The sequence below is a fragment of the Lactuca virosa genome, chromosome 4 (genome assembly GCF_052849685.1).
Source record: "Lactuca virosa cultivar CGN04683 chromosome 4, Lactuca_virosa_CGN04683_v6, whole genome shotgun sequence".
Lineage (NCBI taxonomy): Eukaryota > Viridiplantae > Streptophyta > Magnoliopsida > Asterales > Asteraceae > Lactuca > Lactuca virosa.
Window position 1 is genome coordinate 475,055,124 of NC_136429.1, and position 20,497 is coordinate 475,075,620.

General features: G+C 35.4%; 1 protein-coding gene across 2 annotated transcripts; it reads left to right on the forward strand.

Annotated features, from left to right (window-relative positions):
* Positions 1 to 1,853: 1,853 nt before the first annotated feature.
* Positions 1,854 to 3,644, forward strand: LOC145109205 (initiation factor 4A-like protein). Of its 2 annotated transcripts, none has more exons than XM_079046323.1 (7): positions 1,854 to 2,014; positions 2,138 to 2,186; positions 2,521 to 2,658; positions 2,732 to 2,956; positions 3,050 to 3,089; positions 3,185 to 3,282; positions 3,393 to 3,644. In XM_079046323.1, the coding sequence occupies exons 1-7, from the start codon at positions 1,869 to 1,871 to the stop codon at positions 3,408 to 3,410; spliced, it is 714 nt and encodes a 237-aa protein (XP_078902449.1). In that variant the 5' UTR covers positions 1,854 to 1,868; the 3' UTR covers positions 3,411 to 3,644. The 2 variants fall into 2 exon arrangements, with proteins under 2 accessions (XP_078902449.1, XP_078902450.1); XM_079046324.1 differs by having other exon boundaries at positions 1,906 to 2,014; positions 2,079 to 2,186.
* Positions 3,645 to 20,497: the final 16,853 nt, after the last annotated feature.

Sequence of the window (20,497 nt, forward strand, 5' to 3'; positions counted from 1 at the left end):
TATTATTATTATTATTATTAAAGTTAATAATAAAAATATAATTATTAAATAATAAAGTTTTATTGATTAGGTTATAAGGAAAGTAAGTATAAAAGCTAGTGAAATAATAACTATGATAATTATTATCTAAAAAGTAAGAATAATTGGATATATATATATATATATATGGTAAAATGAGATTTCTTTTTAGTCGAACTCCTTAATTATTTAAGAAAAAAAATAAAATGCAATCATTAAGAGTATGATTAAGTGAAAATGAAGTAGGGGTAAAAAGAACCTAACAAAAAATAATTTTGTCGTATTTGAGAACTTTTTTTCTTGTTTTTTTACTTTTCATAGAATTTTGGACTTTTTTTTTTGTCTCCGTGTCATTTTAAAGAAGTAAACACATAATACATGGGGGCCACGTGGTGCTCGAGTAGACCACCGAGAAGAGGTAGAGAGACGAATCAACTTGTGGAGTTGCACATGAAATACCACTTACAATGTAATTATCAATACATATTTGAGATTAAAAATAAATGTCAATGTCCTTTCTCCTTTTTCTCCGAAGCTAATTGTAAGTTTGACTTCGTCTTTTAGTTCTTGGAGTTTTAAAGATGCTGCAAATGGATATTTCTCGGTTAGCACATTAGGAATGTGCATGGTTGATTTTGACTCCAGAAGCGTTGATCTCTTTCAATTGGATTAATTGCATCTCATTGAAAGTGAATTGTTTTGTCCGGAGAAGTAGTTTTGTGCTTGGTTGAGACCTATAGGTGTTGCCCATGTGAGCTTTTCTTCATTTGTGTCGGTTGTATCTGATAATTGTTTCTTTTTTTTGGCTTACATAGTGTTGTGGTCTTTATGAAAAGCTAGGAATGATATCATTTTTAAAAAGTGGAGATGCAATCCATAAGAACGGCAGATGATATTCAACTTTTTGTTTTTCAATTGGATTAAGTATATAGCTAAATTTCCGAGGTAATGTTAGTTTGATTGGGGTACTATATAATTTTCTAGCATCTTTGGTTTTAATGTTATTGCCGTTGTTAAAAAAAACTATTTAGAATATCGGCCCTATTCTGTGTTGTAATGAACTCATTATCTTGATCAAGAATCTCTTACTTGACTTTTAAAAAAAATTGTCTTTATGTTCCAACTTTTTATTAGATAACTTCGATTATGTAGTAACCTTTGGCAACTTTAGCTACTTTGCAACATTTGGAACTTTCACTACTTCTTAGACGGTAAAAAGGTGAGAGATGATCATGACTCGAGAATTGGTGAGACGAGAGATGAACGAGACTAAAGAGGTGGTTGAATACTGGTGTCATCAACTCGACATACTTTCGACTTGGATAATCGAGTACGAAATGCTAGGAGCTTGTGAGTCTCAACTTTGCAATTTTAATTATGAAAGTATTATATGTCAATATTATGGATTATGATGTAAGCAATAAATACATAATAAATTTCGTATTTATAATATCGCCTATAATATTTAAATATAATTTTAAAAATCGTATATATTAATAACAAAATTATAAAAATTATAAAAATATAAAAGGTTCATGTAAGATAACATGATCAATAATTAGACAGAAAAAAACTTAATATCATCACAATCTCAAACTCATATTTTTTATAGATTTTTTCTATACCTCATTTAGGATTATGCAGAGCAAAAACCGTTGCAAAAGTTTCATGTTCGAATATTTTTTTTTCTTTCCATCCCCATGACGTGTTTATAATTTATAACTCATTTATAAAAGGGCAAAAATCAAAATGGTAAGGACCTTTATAGAAAAATAGAAAGAAAAAAGAGTAAATATGACAATTAATTAATCCTAAGAACTACTTTTGTAAACTACTTAAAATAAGTCACGATGCTCGACGAACTGGTAAAACCTTATTGCCTGACTGCGTTGCAAAGAGAAGGATCTGGTAGGGTTTTCTTTCGCCGGAGTTTCTCGCCGGAGATGGAGATAATGGAGGCATCTTCACATCCTTCTCCTGCTCCCGCTCCTATTAGGTATCGGAATCTGAATTTTTCACTGTAATTCATTTGTTAATTCGAAATTAGTTTGTTTCCACAGCGAGAGCGAGAATGGATAGAGAAGCTAATTTGATGAATCATGTTGTGTGTATATTGCAGTCCACAACGCCATTTCTATCTCGCCGTCGACAGAATCCAATTTAAGATGGTCCATCTCTTGCTCTATTTACGTTTCAGTTAAGAAAAATCGTTTCTTATTCGGAATCATCAATTCATTTTACCCCTTTTATAAAATTCAACCACATAAACGACTTTCTATCTCCATGTTCATTTAGATCTTTCCTCAATTTACCTCTAAAAATCCTTCATCATTCATATTAAGTTCATTTCTCGATCCGGAGGTGAAAATTGTGTATTTTTTCAACTATAATCCGATTCGTAATTCAATATTTCTCTGCAATTTGGAAGTATATACGAATCATCTATTACATTCATGGAGAAAATTCGAGATTGTGATTGAAGCTTTAAGTGAAAATCGACAGGAGACATTGGTAGATCTGTTAGAAATGGCGGGGCGTCGTCCATGGCTGCCAATGGTGGTTTGTTGCAGCACACGTGATGAGCTTGATGCTGTTTGTTCTTCCATCTCCAACATCTCCTACATCTCTGTTACACCTCTGGTATTTCATTGAACTGTTTCTCTTAAGACGTTTGCATTCAAGATCAATAATTTCTTGAACCTTTTCTTCTCAGTATAGTGATCTTACTGAAGCTGAACGTGCATTGATTCTAGATAAATTTCGTTATGCAACAACAAAATGGAACCAAAATTCAGCATCCATTCAATCTGGAGATGAAAAGGAAGAACAGAAATCTCATATGATAGTTGCAACTGATGCTTGTCTTCCTCTTCTTGCTTCAGGAGAATCATCTATTAGTTCTAGTGTTCTTATAAACTATGAACTCCCAACAAAAAAGGTACTTTTATACAATTATACCATGATATGATCATATAAACTAGTTTTTTTTTGTACAGATTCTGTTTAATAAACGATATTTGATATTTATCAGGAGACATATATGAGGCGAATGACAACTTGTTTGGCTACAGGTTTTTTCCATATTTTTTTTTATTAATACATCTTGCTTATTAATTAATAATTATATAAAAATAATATCTTAAAGTTATGTTCTTGAATAATGTAGATGGGATTGTGATTAACATGGTTGTTGGGGGAGAAGTGGTGACACTTAAAACCATTGAGGAAAGCAGCAATCTTGTGATTGCAGAAATGCCCATAAATGTAAGTTTTTGTTATTCTTTTTGAATATTTTCATTTTTTTTATACAAACAAATGATTTTTCTTGCTTGATTAATATTTGAATTTGGTTTTCTGATTTTTTTCTTGAACAGATTTTTGAAATGTTCTAAAGACATTTTTTGGGGGTTTCTTTCAAGTAAATGAGTACTCAGGTATTCCAGTTATCAGATATCGGTCCCTTTATAATAAAAATAATGTTAAGGTTCGTTACCATTTCTTGGGTATAATGTATGTGAGTTGATTATTTGTCTTTTAACTCCTACACTAATTGAGCTCACGATGAATAATGAGTTGGAAATACATGTGTTAACTATTAAAGCAACACACTTTTAAAGAAACACAAATATTGTATAAATACCTAAAAGCTTAACAATGGTGAAACCATCATAACAAGACATTCTTTGTTCTGAATAAAAGTAATAATCAAGAAAAACCAATCTAATATCATCATAACCTCACCATAATTAGTCCTTTATGGATTAGCATTCCGTATCTTCATAAAAAACACATCATGATCTTGGTTGGATTCTTCATGGATGTGATGCACTTGTACAATGATGAACAAATGATAGTGAGAAAATAGTCTTTTTCCCTTGTAAGCTTTGAAATGCAATTCTTTTTTGCACACCTTTCCTCGTAATATGTTAGCTTCGTTTTCATGCATTTTCTATCATTTGTCTCTAGTTTCAATTCCTATAAACATTATTCCGAAAGAATAGAAGTAAAATCCCATCCATATACAACATAACTATTTATCACAATAAAACACAAGGTAGAATAAAGTAAAATCGACGATCAAACATTTTCAACTTTATTTTTTCTCGTCTTGCGAATGGCTTTCACAGAATTACAACTATTAGAAATATTAGATATAAGATGTGATGAAAACACACATTAAAGATGCTAAAAATAGGAACACATTGATTTACATTGTTTATATGATTAGAGTAACTGTGTTAATCCATAAGCGAACTAGAATGAGATTTTATTAGATTTATAGAATAAAGAATCATCACACACTCTTTCTGTTTAGGGTTACAAACGCATATTAAGATGTTTATAATGACAAAAGTTGACTTAGGACTGATCGTGGGCCTTATAAACCCAAGATGTCACCATTTGGTTTGGTTGAGCAGTATAGTTTTGCCACTTCGGAACGCAACTCCTTAAAACCGAGCACGGCAACCTTGTTACCCAACACCATGATTCCTTAGACTACTTCCATCGGTATCCTATTACAACTAGTTGCTCACTAAAGACAAAAAAAATCTATTAAAATAATATGAAAAATATAGATGGTGACCAACCCGGTTGATATCAAGGGTCAAAATTGTTCTAAGTTGCTACTCTCAGTTGGCCATGATGAAAGAGAAATTATTATTTTAATTAATGTGTAAGTTGGGTATGGTCATGAATGTGGATAATCTTAAGACTAAGGTGGTGTTTGTTTGTTTGTTTGTTTGTCTGTTTGTTTTTTAGAAAACCGTAGACCTAAAAATGTCTCTACATCCTCTTCTTGGTGTAGATACGGACCAAAGTCTTCTAACATCTATTAGCCTAAAAAAACTCATATAGCTTTTGTTTTTTTTTTTAAATTAAAACATAGATCTTTTTGACAAACAATTTGAAAAAAAAAAGTACACTACTCAAAAAAAAAAAAAAAAAAATGTTCGACGACACAACCATGACATTAGTGACAAATTTATAAGTAATGGTTTTATTACAATAGTAGTAGTTGGAACTGTTTATACATGTATGAAAATAATCCTAATATTGTCTAATATTTTTTGTGATATATATATATATATATATATATATATATATATATATATATATATATATATATATACACACAGACACACATATACATATATAATCTTGTATTATCTATTTCTTTGGAACAATATTTACGATTAGTTTTTAATTGATTTAATTGAATAAAAGTAACATAAAAATTATGAAATTTTTTATTTTAAAATCAAAGTTATTTCCATCCATTTTATGTATTAAATTCTCTAATCCCTAATTACAATATTTAAGTATAACTTTGCGACCAAAACATTGTTGTTTTTTATCAAATATATCCGTGAATTCGTACCATTTTATTTTAATTTTATACAATAATATATAAAATTTGATCTAGATTTGTTAGCTAATTATAATAAAGTCATAAAAATATTGAAAAGCTATTTTAAGTTAAAAAAAAGTTTATTTAAAATTTAGTTTATTTTGGCAGCTTGCAGACGTTAAAAAATAGTCTTCTTCTTTCAGACCACAAACGTTTGGTCCACCTATTCTACTGTAGAAGTTTGCAGATGTGGTCCGCATACTATAGACCTTTTGCCTCAGTAAAAACAAACACCTAAGTATTGCAACTACAAACCTCGTTTTGTAGATGGTCAGGGAGCATATTGGACTATATAACTTAGTTCCTCAATAGCAACGATGAGGTCAACGGTTATATCAGACTTCACAACTCAATAATCTCTGATTTAGAGGTTAATCAACCAATTTGTTGTAATCTAAACATGAACTTTGTAAGTACCGTCTTTATTGATGTTGGTGAATTATCTGAGAACAAATGTGGCTATGTGGCTAATGGCGTGTTCTGGTCCAGATTTTGGTTTACTTGGAGTGTTGTTTAAGTCTTGAAGTATCATCCAAGGATTCCTAGTATTTCCTTGAGCAATAAGAAATGCATTATAAGGAAAGTTTTATTGATTACCATTAGGTTTCCTAGACATATTCTGATGTGTTTTGATCGGTATATATATAGATTTTCGTTAGGTTCCTGTAATCAATTGCATTGAAGTTTTGAGCTAGTTTCTTCAATAATAAAAGTGTGCGAGTTTATGCAAGATACTATTCTGTTTTCCTTTTAAGTTCTTATTGCTTTTAATTGGTATCAGAGCATCAGAGATCGTGTGGTTTTCTTTTTTCTGTTTGTGTAATTGAAGAGAGCAGCTCGTGGGACAGAATTTGATCAAAACCTGCATAGAAGAAGCGTGTTTTGCTGTGTTTTTTCTGCTGTGAAGAATTTGTTTTCTACTGTGTGTTCTACGACAACAGGAAGTCAAATCAGAGAAAAACGTTCTCTTGTGTAGAAGGAGTTGTGTGACAGAAGCTGCCATACTTTTTTTGGCAACAACTTTTTATGCTTTCTGTCTCTGTCTCTTTTTTTTGTTTCCTGTCCCCGTGGAGTCAAAGGACCTGCAAGCTCTTATTTTTTCTGTTATGTTTCAATTATCAAAACCTGATCGTGTGCAAAAAAGAAAAAACATGAGTAAACCTTTTTTTCTCAAAAAACGTGTGTGAAATCTAAACATAAAATGTAAGGTCACACCTTATGATATGATAAGTCAAACACTTCACGCTGATCACCAGCGTCAATGCCATCGCCAACCCAAGTATATTAGCGTCAATGTGAACTTCGTAATTTAAGTAATCTTTGTATATTAGGCAGATATATGTTGTATATATAGAACAGATATATGATCTGTAATCTTAGTGATTAGGACCAGACCTTTACTTAGATAGGTATGCGCCCCCAAAATAGTGGGATATTAGTTATTGTAATCGTATATAATAAACCTTAGGGTGAAACCCTAAGGTAATGCTTTATGTCGTCTTTGTGACCTCGTTCTCTTGGTGAGAACCCTTCTTTCTTAGTGAAGGAACTTTATGATTGTACGTGTTCTTCAGTTTAATCTTTGCTTTGTTTATTCGTTCTTTGTTATTCATCCTTGAGTGTATTCGACCGATACAAACCTTCAGTTGGTATAAGAGTAGACTTATGATACACTCAAGTCATCATGTCGACTTCTTTTAATCCCAAATAATCTGTTGTTGGCAAGATCCCTCCTTTTGATAAACTCAAATTTGATGCATGGAAATCAAAGGCTATGGATGTTCTCGAGATCATGGACTATGACATGCTTGATGTTATTAACAAGGGTACCACCACCACCATGCATCAGTTATCCAATGATAATGCATCTGATAGTGGGATAAAGCAGAAGTCAGTACTGGGATACAACAAGGAAGAGAAACGAGTTCTAAATCTTGAACTAAATGTAAGGCTTGATATTGGAAACTCTCTTCCATATCATGTCTATCGTTTGGTTCAAAACTGCTCAACTGCAGAAGAGATAATGAACACCTTATCAACCGCTTTCAATAGAGAAGGACCTTCTGATGATGAAGCTTCAAAAGGTAAGTGTCTCATGGTTCAAATCAACGAGTCTCATACTGAAGCACCAAAGGATAACATCAGTACTTTTGACGCTGACCAGTCTCAAGCAGCCAAGGATTCTAAGTCTCAGGACTGGGACTCAGCCTCCATGTATCAGGTAAAGAATGTTGTTAATTACTATTATATTGAAAAGGTTGCCATGTTTGATAATTTACGTTTTGATATTTCTATCTCCAATAAAGAAAAATATTCTCTTATGTTTGAGTAGAAAAATCTTAAAGAAAAACCATCTTTTTCTGAGAAATCCCTTTCTCTTTTAAAAAGGGAAAACTCTTGTATCTTACCGACCAATAATTTTCTTCACGCTGAAAAGGAAAAAGTTATTGATCATGCAAGAAGAATTAAGCTTATTTTAAATGATTGGGCTTTTTCCCACTGTAATGTCACGAGAATTATTAATGGTCAAATTCCTGATCGGTGTGAGAAAATCCTTGGTGGTGATATTGAGGGTTGTGTTTCTTTAATCAAAAGGGTTGAGATTAAACAAACTTTTTATAACGATGATAGTATCGAGAACGATTTTAAACTAGATTTGTCAATACTTGTTACATAAATCAAAATCTGATTGATAATCATTGTACTACTGACTCAAATGGTAATACCAAATGTATATCTCGTTTATCTGCTCTTGAACCTTCTCTTCAACCTCCTCATCATGAGTATGTTTTGCCCTCCACTAAGATCCTGCTTAAATTTCCCATCTCCAATGGTGAAGTTCATTCTGTAAACGAAATTCTCAGCATGTTTCCTCAGTGTTCTGTTAGCAAAACTGAATTTATAGGTCAATCAAAGGTCTCTACCTCATATGATTCATCCCTCTCTTCTATGTCCCATGAACAAATGGAATCTAAGCACATCATCAATGGCACTCCTTGGTCCAGAACTAAAGCAAGAGTTTTCAAATCTAATGATCAAGATTCCTCAATTCGATTTTTAAAAGAAATCAAAGTTCTAATATTAAAAGAAAGAATTATGGAAAAAGAGTTTGTTATCGGTGTGGTGATGCTTCTCACATAGTCAACGAGTGTACCTTTGAAGAAAGCTTTGTTCGCGCTGACAACATCTTGACTAAAAACAAAAAATGGATCAAGAAGGGAAACTCAGTAAATTGTCTCCCTGATGCATGTTATAATATTTTCTCTTAAATGACCCATTGCAAAACGGGCCAAGTGGATACTAATTGTATATTTTAGTTTTTCAGGGTAAAGAACATATTTGGTACTTAGATAGTGGTAGTTCAAGACATATGACAAGATTCAAGTCACTTTTGGACGAGTTCGTAAAAAAGATGGACCAACTGTTACATATGGAGATAATAGCAAGGGAGCTACAAAGGGATATGGCACTATTAAATGCAACTATGTTGTATTCAAGAATGTTTCATACGTAAAAGGTCTTCAACACAATGTCATCTCAATCAGCCAACTGTGTGATGCTGACTATGAAGTACATTTCAACAAAAAGGAAGGAAAAGTTGCTGATCAAAAGAATGTCACTGTACTGACTGCAAATCGACAGAATGACATTTATGTTCTGGACATGTTTTCTACTGACAATTCTCTTCAACGTTGCTTCTTCTCTCATGCTCAATCTCATATGAATTGGATGTGGCACAAGAGACTATCTCACTTGAAATTTAAGAACATATCAAAGATTTATGGGAATCAGCGTGTGCGAGAAATTTCTAAGATGCAGTTTGTCAAAGATAAACTATGTTCAACGTGTGAAAGAGAAAAGCAAACTAGGTCATCCTTCAAGCCAAAGTAATGTTCCTCCATCACCAAACGATTTCATCTTCTTCATATGGATCTATTTGGACCAGTTCCCGTCAAGTCGAGATCTGGAAAGAAGTTCATTCTTGTCTTCGTAGATGAATGTTCAAGATTTACATGGGTGATCTTTTTGAGAAAGAAAAGTCATGCTGCTGATGAAATCATTTCTAATCCAGCAATGGGAAGTTCTTTATGATCATAAAATCAGGCAATTACGTAGTGATCATCGCACCAAATTCAGAAATTCCTCTCTAGAAGATTTTTGCTCAAATTTAGGGATTTCTCAAAATTTCTCTGCTGTTAGAGCCCCCAACAACATGGCGTTGCTGAAAGACGAAATGAGACTCTCATTGAAGCTGGGCGAACTATGGTTGTTGAAGGTGGTCTTCCTCTATCCTTTTGGGCTGAAGCTGTCAACACAACTTGTTACACTCAAAACCATTCCATCATTGTAAAGCGTCATGGGAAAACCGCCTATGAGATGCTTAAAGGAAGAAAACCTAATATTTCTTACTTTCATGTATTTGGATATGTCTGATATATTTTGAATCAAAGAGATCAGCGTTTAAAGTTCAAAGCGAAAGCTGATGAAGGAGTGTTTCTAGGGTAGTCTAGTGTGTCAAAGGCTTTCAGGGTATTCAATCTTTCAAGGCAAACTGTTGAGGAAGCTGCTCATGTCACATTCGATGAAGATTTATTCATCCGTGACCGAATTGATCATACGCCTTCCATTCGAATTGATATATTTTGAATCAAAGAGATCAACATTTAAAGTTCGAAGAGAAAGCTGACGAAGGAGTGTTTCTAGGGTAGTCTAGTGTGCCAAAGGCTTTCAGGGTATTCAATCTTTCAAGGCAAACTGTTGAGGAAGCTGCTCATGTCACATTCGATGAAGATTCATTCATCTATGACCGAATTGATCATACGCCTTCCATTCGAATTGATATATTTTGAATCAAAGAGATCAACGTTTAAAGTTCGAAGAGAAAGCTGATGAAGGAGTGTTTCTAGGGTAGTCTAGTGTGTCAAAGGCTTTCAGGGTATTCAATCTTTCAAGGCAAACTGTTGAGGAAGCTGCTCATGTCACATTCGATGAAGATTCATTCATATATGACCGAATTGATCACACGCCTTCCATTCTAAGTGAACTAACTTTCAGTCCACCAGACCCTGTTCCTGAGTTTTTGCCAAATGTCACCGAGCGTGTTCTTCCTAATATTAATCAAATTGTCAGTTCCCATTCTGACTCTGAATATCAAGTTGTCGTCTTTGAAGAAGCTGAACCATCCAACTCCTCAAATCAGGAAGATTCAGTTCCAAATAATTTGAATGAAAATTCTAATCCTAGAATTCTTCGAGATCATCCTGAATCTCAAATCATTGGAGACGTCAATTCTGGGATTCTCACTCGCAGCAGAGTCAACAATAACTTTTGCATGTTTGTGAACTTTATCTCAATGATCGAACCAAAGAATGTTGTTGATGCTTTCAAAGAAGCTGACTAGATCAATTCTATACAAGACGAACTAAATGAGTTTGAGCGTCATCGAGTGTGAACTCTCTTTCCCAGGACTCAAGGAAGGGCTATTATCGGTACTCGTTGGGTGTTCAGGAACAAGATGGATGAAGATAGAATTGTTATTAGAAACAAAGCAAGACTTGTGGCCCAAGGATATTGTCAGCTGGAAGGTTTGGACTATGACGAAACCTTCGCCCATGTAGCTAGACTTGAGGCAATTCGCCTGTTCCTTGATTTTGCCTCATCGAAGAACTTCAAGGTCTATCAAATGGATGTAAAGACAACCTTCTTACATGGGAATATTTAAAAAGAAGTTTTTCTAAAACAACATCCATGGTTTTAAAGTGAAGAATTTCCTAATAATGTATATCGTCTTGATAAAGTTGTCTATGGTTTGAAGCAGGCTTCCATGGCATGGTATGACACATTGGCTAGTTATCTTCTGGAGATTGGATACAAACGAGCAAAAATTGACAACAATTTGTTCATCAAGCAATCAGGATCTCATATCATACTTGCTCAAGTGTATGTTGATGATATCATTTTCGGACCTACTGATGAAAAACTGAGTTCTGAGTTCGTTGAGGTTATGGCCAAGAAATTTGAAATGGTTATGATGGGTGAACTAACTTTCTTTTTAGGTTTGTAGGTCAAACAACTCACTGATGGAATATTTTTCTGTCAAGCTAAAAACGTTGCAAACATACTGAAGAAGTTTGGTCTTTCTGATAGCAAACCAGTGAAGACTCCAATGTCTTCATCAACGTCTATCTCCATTGATCTAACTGGCGCTGATGTGAATGCAACTGGGGGGATTATAGGATCACTTCTCTATTTTACTGCTAGTCGCCTTGACATTATGTTCACCACCATATTGTATGCTCGTTATCCAGCCTATCCTAAGGAATCTCATCTTCTCGTTGTAAAAAGGATCTTTCATTACTTGAAACATACACCCAATATTAGGTTATGATATCCTCGTGACTCTGAGTTTAAGCTGGTAGGATACACTAACTCAGATCATGGTGGGTGTGGGATTGATCGAAAAAGTACTTCAGGAGGAGCTCAAATGCTGGGAAATAGACTGGTGAGTTGGTCCAGCAAGAAGCAGACGTCAGTAGCTTGCTCTACCGCTGAAGCTGAATATGTAGCCATTGGAATATGTTGTGCTCAGATTCTTTGGATTCAAAACCAGCTTCAAGATTATGGCTTCAACTTCACAAAGACTCCCATTTGCTATGATAACACCAGTTCCATCAAAATGATTCAAAAACCTATGTAAAATTCTAAGTCCAAGCATATTGACATCCGTCATCATTTCATTAGGGACATAATTCAAAGGGCAAAGTGGAATTATTCTACATTCCATCCACTGATCAATTGGATGACATTTTCACTAAGGCATTGGATGAGAAGACCCTGAATAAATTGATTATTGATTTCAGCATGCTTTCAATGACTTAATTATTTTTAGCTTGATTTGAAAAACCATGCTTTTATTTTCTTTCTTAAAAACAAAAACACAAAAACAAGTACTTTATTTTGCTTTCACAGAAGTTTACATAGCTTGCTAAATTTCTGTATCTAATATTTACAAGTGCTTTCTTTTCTCTTTATTCTTTTTTTCAGGTTTATCCATGTTTTATCTACAAGTGATCTGCATCAGTTGGGGTATGAAATCTTGTCCAACATGGAGCACTTAGAGCACAATTGAGCACTTAAAGTTCATGGAGCATGTGACAAAGGAAAAAATATTCTGAGAAAGGAATGGATCATTAGACAAAGGAATGGATCAAGTGATAAAGGAACGAATCTTCCAAAAGGTGGTTTAGAGCAACTTGGAGTGGCTTGGAGCAACTTGCAGCAACATGGAGCATCATGTTGCGCCATGTAGAAGGAAGTTGTGTCATCCTTAAGGATGTTGAGCCAAATGATAGCATGATGCACTAATCATATCTGAAGTTGCGCCAAGGTGATGTTAAACCAAGGAGATGTTGAGCCAAGTGAAGATGTTGAGCCAAGAAGATGTTGAGCCAAGGTGATGTTGTAAGGTCACACCTTATGATTTGATGAGTCAAACACTCTACATTATTTGTCAGCGTCAGCATGTACAAGATCAACATTGCCATCGTATCAAGCTTATCGGCATCAGCGTATAGTGTAGTTATTCTATGTAATCTTTTGTATATTAGGTAATGATATAGATAAGTATAGAATAGATCACATATCTGGTATCTTTGTGATAAGATCGGTTCGTAGTATAGATTAGACGCAATCCCTTCAATCAAGGGATTTACTTGCATAGATTAGTATATAATCTACATTAGGGTAAACCCTAATGTAGAGAGTTTGTCTTGGTGACCATCTTTGTGACAAACCTTCTTCTTGGTGAAGACAAAACTCTTTCTTGGTGAAAGAAAAATTTGGAGAACTCTTTGTATCATTTAATTTACGTTCTTTATTTTCTTTAATTTAGTTTCTCTTTCATATTTATACTTGAAGTGTATCCGATCGATACAAACCTCCAATTGGTATCAGAGCGGGTTTGTGATACACTCAAGTAATCATGTCGAATCTCAAATCCTTTGGCCTAAAAAAAATTCCTCTTTTTGATGAACACAATTTCGCTATGTGGAAGACAAAGGCCATGGTTGTTCTTGAAACCATTGACTATGAGATGATAAATATTGTTGAAAAGGGCCTCTATGTTCCTATGTACCAACCCATGGTTAACAACGGTCCTGTTGCCCCCCTGAAGCAAAATCCAGAAACGAGTTATGATGACGATGACAAAAGACTGCTTAGTCTTGATGTGAAAGCGAGTACTACTATTGGAAACTCTCTTCCCTACCACGTGTATCATCTCGTACAAAATTGTGAGTCAGCACAAGAGATGATGGATACGCTGACAATGGATTATGAAGGAACCGTGGAAGTCCAGGCTACGACCATCAACAACCTTAATTGGAGATACAAGCATTTCTTTGCTCAACAAGGTGAGTCTCTTACCCAAACCTTCAATAGGTTTAACTGCTTGGTTAATGATATGCACAGACTGGGAATCATCAAGCATCCATCTCAGTTGGTTTCGAAATTTCTCGATTCTCTTGGAAAAAGCTGGGAACATCACGCTGATGTTCTCAAGAATGGTGAAAAGATCGATACCATGGATCTGAATTCTTTGTTCGGTAATCTATGAAATTATGAAGAGACCAAAGCTCTTTGTAAAGAAATCATGAAGGACTCGAACAAGGAAACATCTATTGCACTGGTGTCTCAAAATGAAGAAATGAAGCACATCAACGACTCAGATAACTCAGATCAGAGTGAAGAGAGTGATGAAGATCTCACTGATGAGCTTGTTGCCAGCGCTGCACTTATCGTCAAGCACTATGAAGAAAGCAGAGAAAACGGGGTTGGAAGAGCTCAGTTCAAGGGAAGTAGTTCAACAAGGAGATCCACTTCCGAGAAGAGAAATTCAAGTAATTTCTTTAATTGTGGAATCCCTGACCATTTTGCCAGGGACTGCAAGGAGAAGAAAGAAGCCCAGAGCCCTGAGAACTATAAAGTCTTGTACAAGAAGCTGGTGGTTCACATGAAGAAGGAAAACATCTCTCTGCCGAAAGCTTTCATTGCAAAACAAGAGGATCATGAAGAATGGGTAGAAGAAGAGGATACATCTGAAGATGAGGGGCTGAATGCCAGGGGTCTTATGGATTTTATAAATGATTCCCCAGATGGAATATGTGACACTGATAGTTCTCACACTTTTAAAGGATCAAGTCCAAATCTAGGACAAACTTGGTACTTAGACAAGGATCAAGTCCAAATCTAGGACAAACTTGGTACCTAGACAGTGGAAGCTCTAGACACTTGACCGGTTACAAGTCCCTCTTAACAGATTTTGCAGAGAAGGATGGTCTAATGGTAACCTTTGGTGATAATAGTGGAAGAGATGTTATAGGTGTTGGAACTTTTGAATGCATGACGATTAAGCTGGAGGATGTGTTTTATGTAGAAGGTCTGAAAGGAAACTTCATCTCCATCAGTCAACTTTGTGATGCTAGTTACAAATTTCTTTTCAACCATCATGAGGTAAAAGTGTTTGATTCTGAAAACAAAATTGTGCTTTCTGCTCTCAGGGAGAACAATATTTATATGGTTTGATTTATTGGTTTAGACGCTGATACTTTATTTTTGTTTTATGCTTTGCTACTTTTAAAAATCCTGAACATAAGCTGCTATTTTTTATTTAATATATCTTTTTGTGCATTAAAATTTTGTTTTGTTTAACCAAAGGAGTATACATTGTAAATACACATTTTGCTACTAATATTGGCAATGTTCGTTTTTATCTTTCCTCTGTATGTGTTAGGACCTTCCATCTCCATCTCAAAAATGATCTTAACTGATAAGATCAACGTGTCATTACTTGAATGCATCACCTTTCTTGTAAGAGCTACTTGACGCTGAATCTACATTTTTTCTTTAGCATCAACTGCCCTCTCACTGACGCTGATGCACATGCTGATTGACATGTTGCTTCATGTTGATGAGACTAGATGGGGGATAACTGTGCCACCAGATGTTCTTCTAGGTACATATCTCTTATGTCTTGAACAAACTATTTTGGTTGCAATGATATGAAGTGGAGTTCCGTGACCTGATACGCCTAACTTCCAGAGACGCTGTCACTCCAACTCCATCACCTCAAAGATCCAAAGGTGTCTTCAATAAGACAGTGATCCCACATTCTCTTCCTTCATGGATCTTAATGAATGGAATCTTCGAGTATTGTCTTGGTGACTCACATAACTCGAAGGTTACAAATATTGGATCCTTTTAACTCGTTGGTTACAAAGACCGGTCCATGTTCTTCTTTTGTTCTTGGTGAACATGAAGCTTGGAATCAATATGCAGAATCTCAACGATTAAAGGCATTCTCTCTCTTTGTTTACTATGAATAGTGTTGTTTTTGTGTGATATGGTTGATCTTGTTTGCTATCTTTTATAACTAAAAAATAAAGCGGTAGATATCTTGGAAAATGGAAAAGGATTTATGACCATTCAATTCCAAAGATTTGATGGAACGAGTTTTTATCTCCTTTCTGAGAATATTTTCTTGTTTGACTAACTCTTTTTTTTGTATTCTTATATTGTTTATTCTTTTATAAAGGGAATCTGACGATGGCAACTCTAAGCCTAGTATGCAACTTTTGACACATTCTTATACCTAGAAGCATGCTATTGTATGTGACTAAATCTATCAAAGTTTATCATCAATGAGACCATCTGTTGAGAACATTGAGTCACCCCCTCACGCTGACTGTCTAGCACTGTCTAAACTTTCTAAGTGACATTGCCTGGTCCAAATAAAAAAATCGATAAAAAGGCTGGGGTGTTCATTTTTTATTCAATTATCTCTCACCTGACCCTGTCCCTGGAAGCATGCTTTCCGTATGCATCAAGTCTCATGTTCCACTGAAACATTGAGCAAAACCCAATGGCTTACCCTGATTGCATAGTCATCAGCGTAAGAGATACTTGTCTGGTCCTTCAATGACAAAGGGTTGTTCATGTCCCCGACCTCTTAGTCTGAGGTATTATATGGTACCATTATGATTTAACGGTGAATATTTGATTCTAGATTATAGCTTACTCCATGATATTGAAGTTTAAACCACTTCTTGTTAATGAGTTAAGCTATTAATGATTCATGCTGATTTCACCTCAGCGTGACTAAAACAATCCATTCTCTCCACAAGTCTTCTAATACAGAACTTGATGATTCACTGTGTAAAACTACACACTGATAAAAGTTTGAAAGTCTGTGCCGATGGTTAGTCTATGTACCGTAGGCTATCACATGCACCAATCCATTCTTGCCCTTATATTCTTCTTTAAAGTTTTATGATTTAGCATAATATACCATACATTGATGAGAGCTTGACAAATCTGTGCCGATGGTTATATCATTGTCCGTGATATGTTACATGCACCTATCCACTCTTACCATTTTTCTTCTAATAAAGTTGATTTATGATTCAGTGTATGAAACAACACACTGATGAGATCTCCCAATACTATGTCAGTGAATGGTAGTTTTTGCCCACACTATTAGGAGACATCACAAACTAACTATATGATTATCATAAATTCATTTGTTGATCGCTTAAGTTGATGCTCATTGCTGCTGATGACTTGTCTCACTGATGTAACTTCCTTGTATCAACGGTAACTCTTTGGATAACTTCTAAAAAGATTCTTCATTATCTTGGCATATGAGATATTTACGACACATAAATCGTCAGTCATGATTACGTAAAAAGGAAGAAACTTTTTGGGTATAAATTAGGAATTCTTCATCCTAGGTCACTTTTACAAGCAATTCAAGCAATTAATCTCTCTCTAAAAAAGACTCCAAATCGTCATCTCCCTCAAAGCTTTCACCATGTCAAAGCCCTTGTACGACTTTTCCCCCAACGCTAACATCATCAAAGGTCCTCATGCTCCTGACTCTACCATCATCATTCAATCGACAAATGTTGCGTTCTCGGATGAAATCCCAAAGCAATTCTCAAACTCAAGAATCGGAGATTTTGTCGACTTTGTTAAGAGCGGTCCTCTTCAATATGCATTCTGCGACTTACCGAACCCCTTCTACCCTAAACAAGTATGTGATTTTTACTATAAATGCTCTGTTGATATTGTTGCTTGAACCATCACTGGAACTATTGGATATGGTCAATATAGGGTTACCATTGATGTGGAATCCCTTTGAACTACTCTTCATGTTCCTCGATTTGAAAGTTACTCTAAAACTCCCTCAGAAGAAAGTTGCAAATTTGTTCGTGAAAAATTAGGGTATAATTTCAATCTTCAGGGTCTCACTCGTGATCCGTACAAGAACACTATTCGTCAAGTATTTTAATGTAGGATGGAAATACTTAACAAGTGTGATTGGAAAATGTCTTGGTCATAAGAATGGAAGTTTGGATCAATTGAATTTCTTTGAGCAAAGGATTTTATATTCTATTGTTTACAACAAGAAACTGGATTTTGCTCAACTTTTTCTTGATCAAATAGTTCACTACATAACTGGGAACAATAATCCATTGAATGTTCCTTATCATCGTTGGCTTGGTCCGATCTTGTCTCGAAAAGAAGGCTACGTTGAAAGTCATGGGATTATCATTCCAATTCCTTCCCTTTCCTCAATAATTATTAATGTTGCTACATCTCAGGGTGACTTGCCTATTACTGCAAGGATGAAAAAGTGGATTGAAAAACCCTATGTGGTTGAATCCCCAGACTCTAAAAATGATGATGATGATAATGATGATGTAACATCCCGCTGATGAGTTATTTCCAATTTTAACCCTAATTATGAAAGAATATTGCATTTTGACCCTTGGGTTTGAGAAAGATTGCAAGAATGGCTCATAGTGGCATTTTGGTAATTTTGGCCAGGGATTAGTACGCTGAGCGTACGTGGTGTACACTAGGCATACCGGGGCGAACCCTAGTACGCTGGGTGTACACTGCGTACGGAAGGTGTACGTGGTAAATCCTAAAACCCTAATTTTTTTAGGGTTTTGTCCATGTATAAGCATCATTATCTCTTATTTCTCATTCCCTCATCAGCCTCCATCTGAGAAAAACGACCTTCTAGCTAACCCTAAGTAACAAGAGTGCATCTTGCGCTTATCTTTGTGTTTTGTGGCATTCTTGAAGAAGAAGAAGGTGGTGATAAGAACTTGGAGCTTGGAAGCAACTTGGATATGAAATTATGTCCTTGCTAGCAACCTCCAGGAGGTAAAAAGATCATAACTTGATCACCATATCTTGTAGATTTATCCATTTCTTCATTTAGGGCACTTTTGGTCCCAAATATGGTGATTCTTGAGCATGACATGATCTTAACCAAATACGTTATCCTTTCAGACCCTATGAGGGGTCTTGAGTCATAAAAATATGGTCTTGATGCTTAGTTTTTCTCCATGCATGCTCTAGAAGGACTTAAGGCATTGAGAAGTTCAAATTTGTTGTATTAAGCACTTAATGGACATGCAAAGTCATAATGTTGGAAAGTTTATGACTCTTAGTGGTATTTTAGCCTTGGATCTAAAGTTTGGACGTGAGAGCTTAATGCATTATGATCTTATTGAGAAAAGGAGGTTCTGAGCATACGTAGTGCGTACCTCAGTGTATGCCGTGCATATGTGGTCAACCTCCCTGACTCTGGTCAAAGCTCGAGTAAGCCCAACGTAGGAGCTGAGTACGCCCCGCATACTCACCTAAGTGGACCAAGTTGACTCTTTGACCCGTTGACTTTGACTTTGACTTTGACCAGGGTTAACCAAGTTTGAATTAAGGGTATTTTTGGTATTTTGATCTATAGTTAAGCCTTGGTCTCTATCTTTTGAATAGGTGGCATATAGAGCCGATATTTGGAGCAGTGTATTGTTCAGCTATTTTTCAGACTGTGAGGTGAGTTTCCTCACTGTTCTTGTGGGTCGAAGGAACCAATGTCGGACCCTTTGGTTATGTATCCTGGTATATAGGATGTTGTTATACAGTAGTAATCTATAGATCTGCCTGCTAGTCTGTTAACAGGTTTTATGATTATCTGTTGTTGGATTTATGTTATTTGTTATGTGCATGTCGACATGGTATGGTGGGGTTGAGACTGTACTGCTTAGTGTTGTAAGTCACAAACCGGGGCATTCCAACCGCAAGGTTGTGGGCCAGGGCATTCCAACCGGAAGGTTGTGGGTCAGGGGTAATCCAACCAGGAGGTTGTGGACCCTTCATGTATTGGGAATTCCAACCGTAAGGTTGTGGGCCGCATCATTCCAACCGTAAGGTTGTGGGCTAGGGGTAATCCAACCAGGAGGTTGTGGACCCGTTATCTGTTTGATTATATGTTTGTGTGGTGGTACTTTGACGGAACTCACTAAGCTTTGGCTTACAGTTATAGTTTATGGTTTTAGGTAGTTACGAGGATTGTGGGAAGGCGAAGGCGTGATCGTACACAGCAACCTGTTTTGTCACTGGATCTTGGGTAAAAACTCTGTTTTGAAATAACACTTTTGAAACAATGTCTATTTTTGTAAACAATGATGATGAATGGTTGATTTTTGAAAATTTTAAAATTTTGTGATTTTTGAGTGTTAAAAGTTGGTATCAGAGCCTTGGTTTGAGAGAATTGGATGAGCATTCGTGTGAATCCAGACTCAAACTAAGGAACTACAAAATTTTTTAAACTGATTTTCCAAAAATTGTTTTCAAAAGTAAGCAAGGAAGAATGCGATGTGTACGATCAGTCGGACCAAGAAAGTATACCCCAAATTACCCACATTGTTATTTGCTATAATGTTTATGATAGAACAACATGCTAATGATAAGCTAGGGATCTTCAGAAATTGCATGATAGAATTTCCTGATAATTGATGCCTTATAGCCATGGGTTTCTTTTTTGTATGGAATTGACATCATTACTGTAGCTGCTTAGTGTATTCATCATAGTTGTACGTAACTAAGATTGTATAGCCTAATAATTTTTGGTTTATCCTTATTTCATGTTCTTGGTTGATGAAGGGATTAGGGTAGAATCAGGTATTCGACTGTCTAGAGGATCCAGTGTTATGTATG

Bases quoted from the DNA above. Each gene is read 5' to 3' on its own strand.
- LOC145109205 (XM_079046323.1), top strand. From the start codon at position 1,869: ATGCTCGACGAACTGGTAAAACCTTATTGCCTGACTGCGTTGCAAAGA. The intron at 2,187-2,520 runs GTCCATCTCTTG...GAAAATCGACAG, and splicing joins ACAGAATCCAATTTAAGATG to GAGACATTGGTAGATCTGTT. The intron at 2,659-2,731 runs GTATTTCATTGA...TTTTCTTCTCAG, and splicing joins ACATCTCTGTTACACCTCTG to TATAGTGATCTTACTGAAGC.